The sequence below is a fragment of the Orbicella faveolata genome, unplaced genomic scaffold (genome assembly GCF_042242905.1).
Source record: "Orbicella faveolata isolate gen_17 unplaced genomic scaffold, um_ofav_v1 contig_13, whole genome shotgun sequence".
Classification (NCBI taxonomy): domain Eukaryota; kingdom Metazoa; phylum Cnidaria; class Anthozoa; order Scleractinia; family Merulinidae; genus Orbicella; species Orbicella faveolata.
In genome coordinates, this window is record NW_028301540.1 from 20,604,705 (window position 1) to 20,625,031 (window position 20,327).

At 39.8% G+C, this 20,327-nt stretch overlaps 4 protein-coding genes across 5 annotated transcripts; 1 reads left to right on the forward strand and 3 right to left on the reverse strand.

Moving 5' to 3' along the window:
* The first annotated feature begins 51 nt into the window (after nucleotides 1-51).
* On the forward strand, nucleotides 52-2,183 carry LOC110051192 (major facilitator superfamily domain-containing protein 6-like). The gene has a single exon (XM_020757214.2). The coding sequence runs from the start codon at nucleotides 459-461 to the stop codon at nucleotides 2,082-2,084; it is 1,626 nt and encodes a 541-aa protein (XP_020612873.2). The 5' UTR covers nucleotides 52-458; the 3' UTR covers nucleotides 2,085-2,183.
* A 443-nt stretch (nucleotides 2,184-2,626) lies between these two features.
* LOC110051193 (major facilitator superfamily domain-containing protein 6-like) lies at nucleotides 2,627-7,101 on the reverse strand. The gene is made up of 3 exons (XM_020757215.2): nucleotides 6,980-7,101; nucleotides 3,219-4,604; nucleotides 2,627-2,820 (listed from the first exon to the last, which is right to left on the reverse strand). Exons 2-3 carry the CDS (start codon nucleotides 4,546-4,548, stop codon nucleotides 2,642-2,644), a joined length of 1,509 nt encoding a protein of 502 aa, XP_020612874.1. The 5' UTR covers nucleotides 4,549-4,604; nucleotides 6,980-7,101; the 3' UTR covers nucleotides 2,627-2,641.
* LOC110051191 (major facilitator superfamily domain-containing protein 6-like) lies at nucleotides 5,813-15,796 on the reverse strand. 2 transcript variants are annotated; one of them, XM_089284995.1, is made up of 4 exons: nucleotides 14,030-15,796; nucleotides 11,869-13,661; nucleotides 7,896-7,973; nucleotides 5,813-7,455 (listed from the first exon to the last, which is right to left on the reverse strand). In XM_089284995.1, exons 1-2 carry the CDS (start codon nucleotides 15,687-15,689, stop codon nucleotides 13,468-13,470), a joined length of 1,854 nt encoding a protein of 617 aa, XP_089141121.1. In that variant the 5' UTR covers nucleotides 15,690-15,796; the 3' UTR covers nucleotides 5,813-7,455; nucleotides 7,896-7,973; nucleotides 11,869-13,467. The 2 variants fall into 2 exon arrangements, with proteins under 2 accessions (XP_089141121.1, XP_020612872.2); XM_020757213.2 differs by having other exon boundaries at nucleotides 7,896-13,661.
* A 1,568-nt stretch (nucleotides 15,797-17,364) lies between these two features.
* LOC110051195 (major facilitator superfamily domain-containing protein 6-like) lies at nucleotides 17,365-19,813 on the reverse strand. Its single transcript, XM_020757217.2, has one exon. It carries the CDS (start codon nucleotides 19,536-19,538, stop codon nucleotides 17,949-17,951), a length of 1,590 nt encoding a protein of 529 aa, XP_020612876.2. The 5' UTR covers nucleotides 19,539-19,813; the 3' UTR covers nucleotides 17,365-17,948.
* Nucleotides 19,814-20,327: the final 514 nt, after the last annotated feature.

Genomic DNA, 20,327 nt, shown 5'->3' on the forward strand with positions numbered 1-20,327 from the left:
TTCTATTTTCTTCTAGTGTTGTGTAGTTCTTTTGGCAGGATGACCTATTTGATCATACTTTACCAGATACTTCCTATTCTGTGACAGGACTCGCAAAAACGTAGTCAAGCGTCACCAAGTACCAGTCATGTTTTTTTTAAAGAACAAATAATACCCTGTTAGAAGTCTCCCCAACCAAGAGATCAGCTGCGTTTTTAAGAAAGACTTCGCTCTTCTGGTGGAGTGTATTGAGGTTAACTCCTGCGAAGACAACGAAGAAATCTCGTGCTTAATTGCGTTAACTACGAGAATCACAGAACAACTGCGTGCTATTCAACATGTGAAGTTAACGTATCGATGAAGAACGCTTTCAATCTTAATAAGCCACGTTAACCTTAACATGATAGCTGGTGGGTAAATCTATTTCGCGGTGGTGAACTACTGCGGTGCCTCAGTCAACAAAGCTTCAACTCTCTAGAATGCTCGACAGTGATAACAACGTAAGTGGCGTAAGGAGATGTTTTCCTACAGTGGATAAGAGACTGTGGCTGTCGAAAGCTTTTTACGCTTCATTTTACGTGGCCATTGGTGCGCTATTTCCATATTTACCGGTTTATTTCAAACAACTGAAATTATCTTCGCATCAGAATGGAATACTTATTGGCATTCGTCCTCTACTTCAGTTCTGCGTAACACCTCTTTGGGGCGCATGCGCCGACAGGTTCTGTAAGAGTAAGGCTATTTTTCTGGTGTCTGTTTTAGGATGGCTCGTCTCAAACTTCTCGTTGTACTTTGTTCCTGTTAATAATGATCCTAGATTGTGTGATGTTTATAATTATAGTAACGAAGATGAGATTTCATTTGAACCTATACGAAATACAAGTTATCAAAATATCATCACACGCCAACGGACAAGAAAACACGTGCACGATTTTCATTCAAGGGTGTCGCCTTATCTTGACACCACTGTGCCATTTATTCCGTTTACGTTTCAAGATTTTCGAGATGTTTGTAGTATAACGTCGCAAGGAAATAAGGGCCTAGAGGATACAGAGCACTGGAAAGAAAAACCCGAGGTAGATATAGCAAACTTACAACCTCCCGATCAAAAGCAGTTCCAGGATTCCATGAATGGAGTAGTGACAAGTGGTCAGCATATCAGTTGTAATTCTAAAGAGTTTCTATTTTTACTTCTCGTGACTATCATTGGTACGATCGTCGCGGCTCCGGCGCAGGTGCTGGCAGATACAGTGACACTTCAAAACCTTGGAGGTGAAACTCATAAGTATGGTGGAGTGAGGCTGTGGGGATCTTTGGGGTGGGGAATTGGAGGATTTTCTGTCGGGGCTTCTGCCAGCACAAACTATCACAAGAATCACTGTGGTGAGGATGTAATTGACTACGGACCGTGTTTTTATGTTTATGCAGCAGGGATGAGTGTGGCTTTCCTGTTTGCTACTCAGTTTCAGTTTGATCAGGCCCAGTCAACCGAAGATTCTCCTACAGATATTTCAAAGACTGCAAATATATCTGAAGGTCTCAAGATCTTCCGCAGTCCTCAGTTCTGTTTTGTCATTTTCATCGCGTTTTTCTGTGGTTCAGCCACGGGCTTCATAGAAACGTTTCTGTTTTGGTACCTTCACGAGCTAGGAGGCGGACAATTGTTATTTAGCGTAATTAACGGACTCAATTGTGCAGCCGAGGTGTGTGTGTTTTTCATCACAGACAAACTCCTCTGCTACCTCGGTCATATCAACGTTATTTATGTCACCCTGTTTTGTTACTCTGTTCGTTTCATTTACTTTTATTTCGTTGAGAGCCCTTGGGTCGTTTTGCCAGCGGAGTTACTCCAAGGAATTACAACCGCAGCATTCTGGTCATCTTGTGTATCGTATGTAGGTTTACATCCGGGAGCATCCAACACAGTTCAAGGGATTTTGAACGGTGTTTACATGGGATTAGGTTTTGCAGCTGGTGGACTTTTAGGAGGGTCACTTGTATATGTAGCCGGAATGAAGAGCTCCTTTCTCTTGTATGCCCTCGCTAGCTTTTGTGTCCTTTTAACTTTTGCTTTTATTAACAAATATAATAAAGCTAAACTTTAACATATTAATTGTTATTGCTTGAATACAGTGATCTATGGCGGCGATGCTGTAAAAACAGGTCAAGAGACCAGGCGAACTAAGTGCTGTAGCTATTTATTAAAGATTGGATCATTGGATAATGCAATTCGACAGTTTTCGTTGTCTTAGCCAATATGGGTTATGAGCCATCATACCATGCTCTACAAATATGGTAAGTATACGCGCGAATTTTTGGGTCCTTGTTACTTTTGTTTTAGATTAGTTTTCTACACTTTGGGGGCGTTTTTAATAAAACAATTGTTCCACTCGCGTTTGTTGGATATGGGATGATTATAGCAAACTCGGCGCTACGCGCCTTGTTGGCTATCTACCATCTCATATTCAACGTGCGCTTGTGGAATAATAGAATAATTGTTAAATAGTATAGGTGTAGATATATATATAACGTAGACATTTTAAGACGTGTAGTTGTGATGAACTTAGTAACCAAAAAAAAAAAAAAAAAAAAAAAAAACCATAAGATAAACCCTCCATGAGAATCTAAAATATACATGCAATCTTGCTAACTTTCCAAAATTTTATTTTTTCCTAACATCCTGAAATATTTTATTGACTGCCGCAAACATTATCAACATCGTTATCCCAAGGCAACCAAATATGATAAACGTGGCTTGAGCTCCTAAAGTACTGAACAGAAAGCCTCCAACTACTCGTCCCAGTCCGTGACCTATACCGTGGTATACGCCATGAAGCATTCCTGTTGAAAGATGAAACAAGTGAATTTTTATCCATGTTATCAACTTAATAAAGTCTTCTCTGGCCGTAAGATTATCTTTCCAATTACACAAGTGGGCTGTTTTGTATCCTACACAATTCTACAAGTATCATTTGTGAAAATATAAATATTGCTCAGTGTTCTAGGCATGTATATACAACTTATTAAGATGTATTATTGGTCCTCATAGTCATTAGTTTTATGAGCCAGCTCATTTACTGTTGTTACCTTTATGGTTCATGTGGAATTCTCCTGACCGTTTTATTGGACTTAGCCACCTTACATAGACAAGTTTTTTACTTATTTTTGAACCTTTTTAAGCATCTTTTAGCCACATAAAAATTTTGTCATAGAGAGAGTTCTTGATATTGAAATGTTACCTTGTAATGTAGCAGGAGCTCCCTCCACAGAATTATAAGCAATAAACGCGACAAATCCTGCCCAGCCTCCCGCAGATGTCAGGCCTGACAGTATTTCAAGAAAGAGGAAACACCAGGTATTGGTAATAAAAACGTAACAGGCCAATCTCGTGACGTAACCCACCAGAACGAGATAGATGAGATTAAGAACACCTATTTTAGGTATTAAGTAAGGTGATACAGTGTACACCACTACATCTGCGATAGATCGCACCAGTGGTATTATGCTGAAAATTATCTGAGGAGCTGAAAAGTCTTCCAGGTGCCAAAAAAGGAATCCCAAGATCATGCCAAACGTCATTCCACTGTAAAGAACGACCAGAAAAAATGCAACATAACTTGGTCGACTTATTGCTCTGATTGCTGCTTTAACTCCACTTTGTTTCTCATTGCCTGTGCTGTTATCTTTCTTCCCATTCATATCAAAATCTAGACGAAGACCCGAGAAGAGGGCTAAAAGCTTCAACGTGATGGAGCCATAAAAACACAGGCTGTAGTTGATTTTTCTTTTTTGTCCTGGTACAAAAGGACACAGGTATTGGTCACTTATAATGGCTCCAAAAGTAAGAGCCGCCACGCCCCAACCTGTGGAGGCCCACCTCTTTTGTTTGCCATATTTGTGCACGTCATTGTTCCTTCGTAATAAGCAAACAGCAGCGGCGTCACCAAGAGCAAGGCCTGGGCACGAGAAAAGTGTACCGAACAAACTCACGAGCAGCAAGAACAAAAATACGTTGAATTCACCTTCATGGCGATGTTGCTTACTCTGCAATGTTTGTAAATTCATCTTGTCCGCCATTTCCATTGGCCAACGATCGAGTTCTTGTGATTCTGCCATTATTTGAGAAATCTTGGCAACAAAAGAGCGATTCCGCGTTATCGTCATTTCGCGTCGACTTTCTCCGCCTAGATCGTCCTCACAAGGCTGCATTGGGGTCAACAAAAACGCTATTCCCACAGCTACCATGGCCATAAAAGAAATGATAAACACCAACTTTCCCTTTTTGAACCTGTCAGCAAAAGCACCCCACAGCGGGGTAAATAAAAATGATATAAAAGGCTGAGTACCAGATATTATCCCCGCCTTTTTAGCTGGAAGACCAAGTTGTTTATAAAACAAAGGTAGATACGGTACCACGGCACCAAGTCCAGCAAAGTAAAAGAAATAAAACACCTTTGGAATGAAGTAGTTCTGTTTAAAACAACTGCAGTATTTTTCATCATCGTTGTTGTGATTTTCAATTGCTTCATCAATGTGATTACGGTTGTTGCCGACCTGTTCCTCTGACATATTTACTTTGTTAATTAAGAAAGTCCGTGTCCATTCTTGTCCTTATATGGCAATTTCTAGGAAAGCGACAGCAAAAAAATTAAGAAAAAAACAAGAAACTTACAATGCTAACAAAACTTCTGATACGTATAACCTACAAGCACTGGTGGCTTCGTGCCACGGTCCACGCGTAATGTAATGTAGACAAAAGTGTAGAACAAGTACGCGGAGAGAATTGCATCGGTCACTTACACCTGACGGTAAAAATCAATGGCGAATTCCCTCTATGAGATGCTCCTGCAGGGAATCATGGTAGTTGTTTTCATCATCCTGGACTGGCTACTTGTTTTGATGAATACAACTACCATGATTCCCTGCAGTCGTGGGCTAAGTGAACACTTTATTTTTACTGTATTTCTTTTAAGTTAATGTTAACATTATCTTGTTTTACTGAGACCCTGCTTTAGTGCGCATTAAGGAATTAGAACTACACCCACAGGGAAAGAGGCAAAGCTTTGCAGTACTTAAAATTATATCTTAGCTTCCTTGACTGCGCTAAAGGGGAACCAGTGTTGCCTCCCACTTGTTACACTCGGAGACATTATGGTTGAAAACCTTGGGTTGCGACATATCTAGGGAGGCTATGTTTTTTTTTTTCTAGCTTTACTGATGATACTATTATGAATTAGAACAACGAGCCAAATGATGCATGATACGATGCTATCACCTTGACAGGATCAAGATCTATCTTATTAGGTGTGCACATGGCACTCACTCTGGGGCGACGTAAGTTCAGCCCAGGATGTACTCCCCTGTTCCGATTGTGTGAACCCAGTGGTAGGCTGAAAGCTTTTCCCAGAGAGAGCTCATTTGATACAAATGGCCTGCTGCTTACGATATGTTTGTTATAATTCGTAGTTGCCAGTCATAATTATTTTCGTTTTTTTTTAAAAATCGAGTTACAGTGTAGCTGATCTTTTAGGATCTTAATTAAATAATTACAGTGTTGTAACCTCAGCCTTTAGATTTCTATCACTCTATTCTGGTTTTTCTAATATCTTCGATCGTGAACGTTTCAGTTTGTTCCACCGAGCTGTCTAATCGAAACTGGTACCTGCTTTCACCGTCAACAGAAAGAACAGAATGAACTAGTATCATTTCGTTTCCGATCTGCACTCTTTCACATGTCATTAAGGCCATACGTACATGCACCCTTTCCAAAATGCTTCATTTACTAACGTTTTCCCCTTTCGTTGTTCGTTTAGTTGTATTTTTTAATATATAGTTTTTAAATCTTTTTTTTAGCATGTATGTCAAACACTTTTATCATGAGCCCCTGGCTCGGGAGACTTGGGCAACCACTCCCCGTGTTCTTGACGTAAAATAAATTACCTTACCTTACCTTACCAAGGTAACATTTTTTTACCAACAGAAGCCTACATACTGATAAGTAAAATATATCACTAAATGTTAAACGAACTGTGGAAAGACATTGCCGCAACGGTTGAGCTACATTAATCTAGAAAGAAATAAAAAGGTAGGAAACTCAAATCGTGCGAAACGATAAGCAATTGAGTTGGCTGGCTGCCGGGCTGACGTGCACTATCTGGCGTGAATATAATGATTCTTTTTTGTAGACGAAGTCTGAACCATAGTTTAAGAGAATAGCTGATAAATCAGATGCAGTGACAGACCGAAGAATTCAGAGTTAGAATTAATGATAATTAAAAGATTCCAAACTTCAACAGCTAAATTACGTACATCATAACCAGTGAAAACAAAAGGTATTAATAGCACCTTCCTCATCGTCCTCATATTCCCCGCGGGGGGTATGAGTGAACTAAAGAAAATACCCGCGTTGAACAGATTATAGACTTCAGAAATGTCTAATTTTAACTTTAATCAATATTGCGTGGATGCTAGAAAACTAACAGGAATTATGTTCTTACTGTTCTGAGCATGAGGAAATCGATTTAATTATTTCCAAGACTTAACTCCAGAGTGAGGAAATTGCGTCTTTCATTGCACCTGTCTTTCAGTTACCCGTTCACTTAACATGTCTAGGTAAACCAAGGTTCACAAAATTCAAATTCAGCTAGGTAATTCAAGATCCCATGAACGCGAAATTGTGATTTTTATCAGGAAGTCTTTTAAGACCAGAAACCGGTCGCAGGAGGAACACATTATACACAAAGCAATTTCATAAAAAAAATTTAACATGTTTTATTCTAACGATTTAAAAAAATTTTCCTTTGATCTTGAGAGTACGTTAAGCAGTACAATTTAATAATAATTACGGGTCCTTTACCGCTACCCTTAACAAGACTTTATTCTTTTAAAAGATAGCTCGTTCGTTTTAAGTTTTTCCTTGAAGTGCTTTGCTGTGTCTAAAAAGCCTTTAAAGATTAATAACAAAGACTGTGTTCTAGACGGAAAGCAAAAAGTCATGTACCTACTAATTTAAGCCTCTACATCCAAGCCTCAACCAGTCCTCTCCTTACTTTCAGCAGTGTTAGCCTGAATCCCCGGTAAATATTCATTATACTTTATACGTGTGATTGGGAGTTCATATGGACTATATCTTGACTACAACAAATGTTTGGAACACCTGCCGTACAAGGCGTCTGCTGACAGGTCATCTTCAGGTACGTTTGGTTGTTGGTGTGTTTCACGCGTCAAGATCTCATTTAACTGTCATCCCTCACAGACATCATTTGAAGATAGCCGAGTGTGTTAGAGATGTATCAATAAATTAAATTAACTAAACTGAATTAAACGTCGCTTCTACAACATGCAAACTCCTGACCGATGAAAGAGAGCTATGTCTTGGTTGTTCTCGCACAGTGGCGAGAAGCCTTTTATCATGGATATAATTTTTCTCCGGAAGTGCCACATTCAGTGATTGCCTATGTTTAACTCTTGCATGTACTAGGAGAAGAAAAGAGAACTGACAGTTATGCAAATTATGTCTTAAGTATGGGAGAGCAGGGCTCAAGGACTGCTAAGGGCGAAAGCAAAGTACTGAAAATCTAGCGAGAAGCACATACAAAAGTGTTATAAGTGTTATGTGTTATAAAAGGTTAAGTACATATTTGTTTCTCAGTTTTTAAATAAATGGGTTTCACTTTTTGTTATGGGTGCGAATTTCACTCGCTCCCTCGATCATTTCCTATTAGCTTTGCAGCAAATCCGCTGACAGTGTACATCGCTTTATCATGTGGACATTGGCAGATTTGCCGTCTGATCTCTGATGCGAATAATAAATACAAATGTGCCACCCCTGCCACCCTTAACTTGTAGACGCGTAAATCTGTTTAAACCTTCGCCACCTTCTGGTGATCTGAAACGAAATGAAGTGAAATGAATACCTTTAGGAGTATTTTCTGCGTAGTGTTTAGCCGTAGCCTTGTATAAGCGTGTAACCTTCGTCACCTTCTTACTTTGATCTGAAACGAAATGCCAGTAATGAATGTACTGTTATTCGTTTGATTGTACTGTTCTTTAAGCAAGCAAATGATCGCTTGATAACAGATTGCTAATTATAAGGTTTTAAACTTTATTTGTTAAAAAGTAATTGTTGCTGCGAATACAGGATATTGAGATGTTGGATTGAATCTGACAATAATGTATTAGTGTAGCGGCTAACATCATTTTTTTTGGCAAAATTGTTCACTTAGTGATACAAGCATGAAATTTCACAGAAATGTTTTAAATTAAGTATTCTTTCTTTCTGATCGATTAGCCACTTCAAATTTGGCGGTATAACACTTTTTTTTAACAATTTACTAAATAGGTGGTCTTTATCTCAACATGGCCGCCATTAACTCTAGGTATAGAGTTAATTCGCAGTCTTATACAGGAGAAGTTGATGATGTTGCAGTACAAAAGTTCATTGTCGAGCAAAGAAACTAAAAACATTCAGACGATTCATCTCAAATATAGGTCTTCACATAGAAATGGCTGCTCTGAAATTGATAGAGTCTTTACTTCAGGACAGTGGTTAGACAAGTGCTCTTGTTGAGGCAGGAGTTGCATCATCTGGTACTTCAGAATCTTATCTGTCAGCCTCAAGTGTTACCAGATCTCGTCAAGCACATCATATCACAGCATGTTGTCTATACAAGCAGCGGCACGCTGTATATAATAGCTATAGCAGAGATAAATCTTAAAGTCCACAAGGTGTTCTTGATTTCGAAGAGTGGTGTAAGAAACGAAGACTCGAAAGTCCACAGTTCGCATTTCGTTTTAGCTCTAGAGCTAACCATTCTAACATTGGTTCGTTCATTTAGAGAAGCCAACTTTTGCCTGTATCGTGAGAAGCTGGCAGAACTTTTGCCCTATTTCTTTGCAAACAACAATGTGAATTATGCGTGGTGGCTTTAAATTCACCTCAGAGATATGATGACCATCGATCAACAACATCCAGAAGTAGCACAAATCTTGCACAGAATTCTCGTCAATTGCAATCGACCAAGCCCACGAACAAAACAATGCAGTCATCAAGGATGATGGAGGAGCGATAGGCTTGACAGAGGACCCTACAGCACTCTGGAGGTGGATGATAGCTGGACCAGCGGTGAGCCGCCTAGTCGCTCGCTACGAAGAGGTTGCGGGAACTTAAGATACAACAATCAGTAGCAAACATCACGAACAAGGCGGAAGTGCTCAAATAGCAGTCTGAGAAAGTGGAAAAGCTATTCACAGTATTTAAAGAAATGGGCAATCCTTTTGAAGAAGAGTCTGCAGACCTCCTTGTGTAAGACAAAAAGCTAAGGACATTGCCGATCCGGCTAATCAAAGACTTGTTGCAACTCACTATAGCAGAGGCAAAGATCAGTTCTAATCCTTCATTGAAGGACTGAAGAAAGAAGAGCACACCTTGTTTTATCAAATAGAAAGACGAGATCACTTTCTTCAAGTAAGAGGAAATTTCCAGTGCCGCCAGTTCCAAGGAGAGGACACTGAAAGAGGACTGTCACCTATTTTCCCAACTTTTCATTTCATGTTAAAGCAGACAGTGTGATTTGCATGATTTTTTCCAGCACGAAAACCAGTCAGCTCCGGCTTCCCTCAGTGACAGTGGGAAACTTCACACATGTCAGAAATCACAATTGGTTGAGATACTTGAGTCTAAGACTTTGATACCAAACACAGAACCAGAGGCAGATGCAATCATCATAGATGGATTACTGAGCTCTTGTCAACTCCCAACCCCCACGTACATCAAAGACATTTGATGACTACGCCAATGAGGATATCCTTCCAAGAGTTAGACCATATTCTACCAAGTACCAAAGAGTTGACATTGTGTTTGATGTGTATAAGGAGTCCAGCCTGAAAGTAGAGGCACAATCCAAAAGGGGCAAAGGGATACGAAGAAGGGTTACACCGACCAGCAAGACTCCCCAAAATTGGACAAGCTTTCTGAAAGATAACAACAACAAGACTGAACTTTTCCATTTTCTTGCAGATCGGTTGTCCGAAGCAGACATGCCGTGCTTGGAATACGTCTGTTGCAATCGCGTAATTGCGTTAGAAGATTTAGCACCATGTATGCACAAAGAGGCAGACCCACGTAAGGCTTTAATGATAAAGGTAAACGACACGGATCGATGTGGTAGTTATTGCCATATCTGTCAAGAAATCCTTAAACGAGCCTGGTCTTGAAAAAGTGTGGATTGCATTTGGCCAAGGAGAAAATTTCCGATTGATTCCAGTGCATGAACTGGTAAACACAATCGGTCCAGAGAAAGCCAGTGGACTCCCATTCTTTCACGTGATCCGACACTGTGTCTGCTTTCCGTGGCTAAGGAAAGAAGTCTGCATGGCAAACATGGAATGAGTGTAAAGGGGTCTCGACCACCTTCACCAAACTCAGTCATTGTGTGACATTTCTTGACGACGCTGATCTGCAGAGTCTAGTGCAGTTTGTTGTGGTCATGTATGACAGGTCCAGTGCAGATACAAGTGTGAACGATTGAAGACTGAATTTCTTCGCTCGCAAACAGAGGCCGTATGATGCAATACCACCTCAGTCTGCCTTCAGGCTACATTCAGAGCATGCTGCCTACCAAGGAAGAATTATCTGGGATCAAGCCACTCTCCCTCGACCTGTCACAAAAAGTCCAGCTGATTGGGGTGGAGTAGGCGAGGTGACACGTGGCAGATACTTTGGACTGACATTCCATCAGTTGCTGCAAGTTGTCGAGAACTAACCAGATGTGGCTGCAGAAAGGACTGTTGTGGAAGGTGCAAATGTCTTCCTTCTGGGCTGAACTGTACAGCTTTGTGTAGCTGCTTGTATGAAAAGTAGCTCCACCTGGTCATCGACTATAGTAGGCATGCAATGTAAATTGTATAGCAGCACTATTTGACACTGTTACGAAATCAAAAGCTTGTTTGAAAAGCTGTTTTTGAATTAGCCAGCTAGAAACTGCTGGGCGTAATGAATTGCTGTCCTGAATATCAGAATTCGGTTGAAGTAGGCATGTAATGTAACTTGTGTATTTGAAACGTATACGTGATCAGAGGTAGTTTAAAAAAGAATTTTTTGGGAATTACCCAGCTAAGAAACTTCTGGGCGTATTGAATTACCGTACTGAATACTGGATAGGCAAATAATGTAACCTGTATATAACAGTACTATGAGATCATGAGCGCCTGTTAAAGAAAGAATTCTTTAGAATTGTTTGGCCATTTTCAGAAACTGAAAGATGTATGAAATAGTCAATTGTATCTAAAGGATGCTAGCAGGGAAACGTTGTAATCATGGAGTAATAAACTGCTCAAAGTTTGCTTCAAGATGAGTTGGAAGTAAGGATATTAATTAAAATGGCCGCCGTTTTATCACATCGTTCCCATTTTTAGCCATTTTGAAAAAAACTCTTGTTAATGCGAATTTCAGGTGGCTAATCGACTAGAGTGAAAGAATAGACAATTGAGAAAGTTCCTGCCAAATTTCATGCTTGTATCACTAAATGAACAATTGAAGCTGTTAGCCGCTACACTATATATATTGTTTTTTTAATGGTGCATTGGTAAGATGACTAGACAACTGTCTCTCCCCCGTAACTCAGTTAAATTTGTATAAAGTTATGGGCCTTTCAGCTTTATAAATTTACGGTCTTTTTGAAAAAGTATCGGCCGCCACGGTGTATACGTTTTCCTCATTATTTCCTTGTGAACCTTGAAGAGAACAGCACAATCTCGTTCTTCGAGTCTTCCTTACTGCGTAAATTTGACATTAGGAGGGACTCTTGAAAAACCTCGTTTGAAGATGCAGTGATAGTGGCTGGAAGTAAAACATCAGGAACTTGATTGAGCTTCTTGTTTGTCACTTACCTACCCTACCTAGGCGCCCGCAATTCCAGCAGTCTAGTATTTTTGGACTTCCAATCAGAACTTGTTGTAGAGTTGCCTGTTCTAACACCGCTGGATATCAGGCTCAAGAACACCAGTAGATTGTAAAAGGCAAAAAACCATAGAAACGAGTCTCAGCAAATGACAGGATACCTTAATGTTGGTAGCTTAACATTCAGTAATTCACATTGTTGAACTTGTGAGTTGCTGGTCTGCTTCATAAAGACATAAAGCTTTCACTGTTATAGATACATGTGGTTATAATGCAATGCTTTGTTGTGGAACACTATGAATATCCCACCTATGATTTGATTTCTTATCAGTTGTGCAGATACTTGCTTGAAGGCTCATGTGTATGCGAAAACGTCATGCTATGCATGAAATATTTCACGGTATACAACTCAAGAACATTCCATGACTAGCATATATGTATTAACCTAACAAAACAATTTGATTTCTTTTTCATTTATGTATACTTTCAAATTATTCACACCGACCATTTGCAGTGTGTTATACAAAATCAGCAGGCAGTTTTTGAAAGAAACCTTTAAACATGCCATCTTATTACCTTTGATAACAAGTTATTACAACTTAAAAAGTAAAAGTGAGTTGACATAGAAAAGGATGAATCAACATTTACTGTCCACTGGCAGTTCTGCAAGTGTTTTGCAGTGGCCATGTTCTGTGTAATATTGAGATTGACTGGTTAACTAAAGTGCATACCAGTAAGCGTACTTCCTTTTTTCCCAAGAACCTTTGTTCAGCTGCATATCTTTTGCTTTTATTGCTTGCATCAGTTCAGTGACTGCTGTTGTGTGTGAAATAAATGTGATCCTGATTTTTAATGCCATGGATTTTAGAATGGAGGTAAGCTGCTTCTGCAGAGCAAAGAAGCTTTACTTTTTCTTTTAGCAAGAGTTATCAAAACTTTGCCATTAAACAGTAAATCACCGGTGAAATGTAACCTTCTTGAAAGACTTAACCTGACAACTGGCCAACTTGTTTGACGTTTAGTTTCTATTTATATCGTTTGTAATCAACAGAATACCACAGACGCTGTACAGAGTCACCATTTGTAAATACTCTTCTGGAGATTTTCCCTTCCTTCATTCCAATAGCTCAGCCGTCTTCTTTTCAGCTAAAGTGACCTAGCAAGGCTTTCGTGAAGGCAATCATTAATTGTTGAGCTGAGTCCATGATCCCTTTGGTTTTCACTTGTTAAGCAATTCCCAAGTCTTATCAGTGAATCACTAGAGTACCTCGAGAGAGGAAACGTTTTTCAGTTTCGCTTATCGAAAAGTCTTTAACGTAGCCGGTCTTGAAATTGTTTGATTTAACAGTCAGAATCAGCGTGGGATGAGAAACACAAATTACAGTGATCACAAACTCAAAGTATTGCAATCAGTTTCTGTAATAACTGAAATATTCTACTCAATTGTTATTTGTGGCCGCTATTTTTTAAACGATGTCTCTGCTTATTTGCGCTTGTTTTATTTTGGGTTATAAAACACATGCTTGTTATTAGTCATTATCATTTGAACCCTATTCATTCATGTCCCCTTAGTTCCAATGTTATCCATTTTACTCTGCTGAACCTTCTTTTTCATCAGAGCCATTTGTTAGGATGTTTACTAGAATATAAGTGCCCATCAGCACGAGGCAAATTGCTCCAAATATGGAAAATGTGGTGGGAGCACCAAAGGTACTTATCAGAAAACCACCAATGAGCTCCCCTGATCCGTGACCAAGACCCCAGTGGACGCCATGTAAAATACCTAGGGAAGATCCATAAGTAAATTAAAAGTTGTTATTGTCCTCAGCTATTAAAACCATCGTTTTATTCGTTGCCAAAGAAAAGGGGAGCAACCGGTTTTTAGCGTCAAATTCCAGTCTTCACGGGTTCGAGCCACAACTCTCTAGGCTTGTCTTTTAAATGAAAGGAAGCGTACAAAAATGGTTCTTAAGAGATGTGAAGGAGTATGTAAATAAAGTCTAAGAAAACCCAGAAGTACCCACACCCTTGAGAAGTGCGAATGATAATGAAGAATGAAAAAATAACTATTGGTCATACTCAACAGGCTTTGCACTTAATTTGTATTGTTCAGGAAATAGCCATCTTATGAGAACATTGAACAATACTCACCTTGCAGTGTTACAGAAGCACCCTTAACAGAATGAGTTCCCACGTAAGACATCATGGCGGCCCAAACAGCAGCTGTAGTGATACCAGACAACAGTTCCACAGGGAGAACAGTCCAAGGGTTGGAGACAGATGCATAGTAGAATAATCGTATGGAGTAACATGTCAAGCCAAGGTAGAGCACTCTTATGGTGCCGAGATAGGAAATCAATTTGGTAGAAAGGAAATACAGCGTCACTTCAGCAACACAGTTAATTGCTGTCATGATGCTGAAAAGAATCTGAGTGCCACCTAAGTCTTTCAAGTGCCAAAAGAGAAACACCCGGATAAAACCCATTGTGATGCCGACATAGAACGCGGTTACTAAAAACATGGCATGTCTTGGTCGTGTGAGGAGGATTAGTCCAGCGATTATACCTTTGGTTCTGCTTTCAGCTTCTTCTTTACTTTGATGACCGTCATCGTTGGTTTCTTGCGTGTCCGTTTTACCATTATTGTTAAACTCAAATCTGGATCCTATAACTAAAGCAATGATGTTATAAACCACATACATTGCGAAGCATGGATAGTAGTTCACGTCCTTCCGCCTGGCGCTTCCGGGAGGACAAAGGTGGGTGCGGCTGACGGCAGAGCCGACAAGAAACGCCATAGATCCGTAGCCAACAGATCCCCACATTCGCTGCTTACCATACTTATGCGTCTCATCATTCTGCTTCAGCAGGTTTACAGTAGCAGTGTCTGCGAGTGTAAGACTTGGACACGACAGTATGGTTGTGAAGATTGTTGCAAGAAGCAAGTAAAGAAAGATAAAAGTGTTTTTTCTTGAAGGGGTCTTTTTAGATTTCTGACCCTGTAGGGCGATCATATCTGATTGAGACCATGGAGTTTCTTCGAGAGATTCATCTGCCATTTCCGAAACGCCGTCCAAGGACGTCGTGTTGTTTGAGCCTTGTCGAGCTCTTCGGTCGGTTTTCACGTTAAATCTTACCAGTTTCAAATTCTTGTTGAAACCATCCAACTTCATTGTTTCTTCCATCGAGGAAACTTTTCTAATCAATTTAGATATATGGGAGTGTCTCCACTCATTTATTAGTTTTCCTCTTTTCAGTTTTGACTTTTTATGTAATTGAGCGTCGTCTTCTGGCGTTGTTTTCATGTTCCGTGTTGGTCTTTCGTCGGCTCGATGGAACGGAAATGACGCATGTTGTATGGCGCTTCTGACGTGTTTGGAATATGAGTTACCATCAAATCCCCTTGGTATGGCTCGGCGACTGACACTTGCAGTCGATTCAGTCTCGCAAATATTGATTGGAACGAGAGCATAGGCGACCATCCCTAAAATAACAGCAATCATAGCTACAACAAACAACAGCTTTCCTTTCTTGAATCGATCAGCAACGCACCCCCAAAATGGAATGAAGAAGAAAGCGATGTAAGGCTTCATTCCCGTAATGGCACCGATTTGACTAGCGGGCAACTCGAGTTGTTTAAAGAAGAGAGCCAGATATGGCAACAGCGACCCTTGGGCAGAGAAGAAGAAAAAGTAGAACCCTTTGGATACCAAATAAACCTTGTTGATAGCACAACAACCTTCTTTGCTCTGTTGGTCGGGTTGAGTGTCATCGTTGATTTCCTTGGTTTCCTCGGGAGCCTTTTCAGTCATACTTTTCTTTTAGGATGCGAACCTTGAGATTACTGTGATATGTAGAACGGAGTAATTTAGTCTAGCTGTGAACAAGGATTATGAACTGTTTATTGTCAAACGCGATGAATAAGTTATCAAACCTACGTGCAAGTTCAAGTGCGTATCAGATAAATGATGACTGCTTGCGGGTGGTTTGCTGGTTAATGCGGGTGCCAGTAAAAGCAACGAGAGGACAGAACCTCTTTTTTTTGCGGTATACATCTTTAGGTTAATCAGCCTGATATTTCTTTCAGTCAACTATTCTTTCAGTTTTCAGGATTTGAAATTGCAGGGATTAAATCGCTCTGTTCATTTTTAGCTTTATGATTTTAACAACTGAACCATGAGTCAAGAAGGTGTGGCGGTGTCCTTACCACAGCAAACGATTTATAATAAGCTTCAGTTACGCAACAGAAGTTGATAAAACTGCTTAATTGCTCTTACAAATTGCCTGAGGTGTGTTAAAGGAAAAAAGGCGTTTAAGGGAGAGTTTTGCTAGATTTTAAATTGTACCGTGATCTCAGAGCATACCGGGAATGTGTCGATATGTACCATATTACGTACAGGATTTAAGGTTAATTTCCCATTATCGTAATCTTTTTTTATTTAAACATCTCATACGAAATCTTCTCTGGCAAGCGAAAATCGCTCTTATGTTCCATAAAAATTTCATTTGATGACTAATTTTGCTTATGTAAGTGGAGCTTAGTCGAATCTAACGCGCGCTCCTATTAGTGATTTACGGTCACCTGGCAATGGCTAGATGTTCCCAGGAGAGCTACAATTAAAGAATTGTCGCCCCCTTTCAGTACTAACAACATTTTACTTTGACTTGACCTTTCTACCGAATCATTTCTTTTTTATGGCTACAAAAAAGCCCCTTCCAATATTCATAGCAGACCAAAAAGAAAGACATGATTCAAACATTCAAAGCGGCGTAGAGTTACAAATTTTCGGTGAACATATTTATGTCGTTTTCGGCTTTAACCGAGTGATCTGTGTGAGAATAAAACATTCGCTTTCCTCGCTTTAATTTATTAAAGTCCTAATTTTGATATTCTACGTATTTACATGAAATACATTACATAACCCTCCTTGGGATAAATTCGCTTTTATAACTTGAGTCTGAAATAAAAGTGGCTCCAGTAATTTTTCCGACGCCCTTCGATCTTGGTTGTACACTAGGGGTAACTCCACTTACATTAATACCATACACCAAACTCCAGCAATGTAAAGGAAAGGAAATATATCTTCTTTTCGCTCATGCAGTACTTTGTCACATTACGTGGAAATTAGGATACGGCATGCGCAGGCAGTCCCGTGTCATGTTTTTCGGCGGCATGTGAAGGGTAGTGGTTCACACGTAGGATATAGACGCGATCACAGTGTTGATCCAAATTAAAGTCACTGCACCTGCGTATATATCGTACATGAAGACCACTCTGTGTTAGTGCTCGCCATTGTGTCGCTCATGTAAGCCAGTCTTTATAACAGGGAGATTTTGTTTTCCTGCTATATGTTTTTTGTATACGTCAAGAATACCGGGAATGTCCTGAAGAACCATTGTCTTGTTACTGATCCTTACATACACTAGATTTTTGTCATGATAACAAGCTATTTAAAGTCTAGGACAATGAACACATCAAAGCTCGCATAACAATGCAGAAGTTAGATTTAATAGAACAAAAGGAGCTCGCACAACCATGTTCAAACTTCATACTCAGAATCGTTCAGTATTATGATATTTTTCTATTTCAAGTGAAGCCATCTGAACGATTCTTGAACAAAAATTAGAAGTTTTTACAAAAAGCCTAGCATCAATCGACACAGTGTGGAAACATATAATGTTTATAGTCATAGTGGAAACACTCTTCCAGTACGAAAAAGCAATCTAACAGCCACCAGCGGCTATCATAAGAAAAACCCCTCTCGAAATGGCAGCTACATTGTAAAAGAAATAACTATTGTATATATTTTTTTCTTCATTAACCCAGAAAATCGGAGAGAAGCTTATCCAGTTTTCTTCTAACAACAGGTAATATGCATATGATATTTGGTAGCAAAGTTTTGAAAAGTTCCTTATAGGTAGCTAAAACAATGAACCAATCGTGTCTCTGTTTGTGAAAACGCCCAATGACTATTTTTCACTCTAGTCTTGGAATGAAGGCATTGTTAAAATTAAAGCTGTCATTTCAGAAGAGGCTTTCCCTTCAGCTCCCTTTAATTTATCCTAAGAAATTATCTTTTTCCTTCATCGTCACTTATATCTGAGTATTCAGAGTCTGCGCTGCAACCTTCTTTACCGTCTCTGGACCTGCAGAAGTAATTAATCAAAATGTACACGCCTAAAATAACTAGGCACAAGACACCGAAAATAATAAATGTTGTTGGCGCACCGTAATGATGCACCATAATGCCCCCGATCACCTCGCCGGCACCGTAACCGAGGCCCCAGTGCACTCCGTGCAAAATGCACTGCATTGTTGTTGCGGCGCCTGGGCCTGAGTTTATGCTGACGTAAGATAGGCAAGCAGCCCATACTGCCGCTGTTGTAATTCCAGGAAGTAACTCCACGGCAAGAACCATCCATGGAATGGGAATAGCTGAGTAGTAGAACAGTCTTATTGAATAACAAATTAACCCTAGATATAACACTCTTGCATGACCGATTCGTTTTATTAGCTTGGCCGAAAGAAAGTACATGCTGACTTCGGCAAAACAGTTAACGGCGGAAATGATACTAAAAAGAAGTTGGCTGCCGCCCAGGTCTTTGAGATGCCAAAACAGAAATGTCTTTATGAATGCCATGAGAAATCCTAAGTACAAGGCGGTGAATAGAAACATGAGATATGTTGGACTTTTCAAGGCTTGCAGCCCTACACTGAGGCTTGCACCACGTGACTTCTTTGTCTTCTCTTCAAATCTAAATTGCGTGGCTGTTAACAAGCCCAGAAACATTAATCCAGCGAAAGTGTAAAAGCAAGGAATGTAGTCGACAATCTCGTAGTCTTTGTCTTTGCCGCATTGATGAGTCGTTTTCAGGGAAGCACCGACAACGAAAGCACCGACCCCCCAGCCGATCGACCCCGTGAGTCTCTGCATACCGTACTTGTGGGTCTCCGAACCCAGAAGTTGTAGCGTGGCTGTGTCCACCAAAGCTAACGTCGGCGCGGAGATCAAAGTACCGAAGAAAGTTATTAAAAATAAGGCCATAAAACACTGGGTTGTGTCCAACTCTATCCTGACAGTGGTCTTTTCGTCTAGATTAATGAAAAGTTCTAGCGACCAAGGCTTTGGGCCTTTGTAAAAGTAAGGCATGTAAGATTCTTGATGCTTATCTAGCTTCACCATCTTGTCGATTCCTGGTTCGGGAAACTCATAGTTCGGACTGTCAATCACCGGTCTGTGTATGTCAATTAAGCTAGAGTATTTTGGAGTTGACATATTACAAAATCGTTTGACCACTACTTTGTTTTCTTTGGGTCCTGGGACTAAGCTAAGGGTGAAAGTGGATGTAATCAAGGCAATGATAGAAATAACCATGACTACCTTGCTCTTCTGGCACTTGTCCACTATGGCGCCCCATATCGGAATAACAAGAAAGTTCACAAACGGCTTTAAACCCATGAGAATTCCTACTTCGCTTGGTGAAAGCATCAGCTGTTTAAAATATAAAGCCAAATACGGAAGCAACGATCCCCAGGCGGAAAAGAAGAAGAAGTAGAAGGCCTTTGGGATTAGGAGTTTGCGATTAACGTTCGGGCAACACCGCTCATCTTCATCCGTGTTTTCATGATCAATTATGGCTTCCTTGTCTTCACTGGACATTCTTACTAAGTGTTTCGCATCGACGTATTATTCGTTAATTGATGGGCAATAAAATGCTATGTTCGAATCAGTAATAAATGGATGGAGTTTTCCTGCACAGGAGGCCAAAAAGTTGAATTCTTGTATGGGCACGTAACATTTTCAAATTTGTCTTTCTTGAGTCAATTCGTCCGTTTATGGCTGTCCAGTGACAACATGTGAATTTTTTATGTTCACCACCCTAACAGGTGCTGTGTTGTTTAGCAACACAAACTTCTCTTACATCAGCCAATATCCGTCCGCCTTGATTCAAACGAAAACAAGAAAATCGAAAGATGTTTGCCACTTAACATAGTTTTTAAAGCTAACAAGCGAAAAAATTAGGCCATTGTGTAACCGCACCATTTTAAATGTCTTTCTCTCATCCAATATCGATTTTAAGTATTGAAAGCTTAGCAGTTTCACATAAATGTTTCTATTTTTCATTTTACGCCCTGACGTTCTTTAGAAGAGTGTGAACTTAACACCCATAGTGAGAAATCACCCACGCGGTCACTTTTGAAATATGAAAATGATTAACCACTCTTTTATTATCTTAGATTGATTCTTTGAAGTGGTTTTTAGACAGAAAATAGACAGTCCGCCTAGATTTAAATAATCTGGCATTCTTGGATAATATTATTTAAACATGTAACGCAAACTTTGGTTCTTTCAATGGAAAATAAGAAGAGTGCAAAACTGAAGTAACAAGTGGAAATTATCACGTCATTTTAAGATCTATTTGCCAGTTTTTGCCGGTTCAGGTTTTGG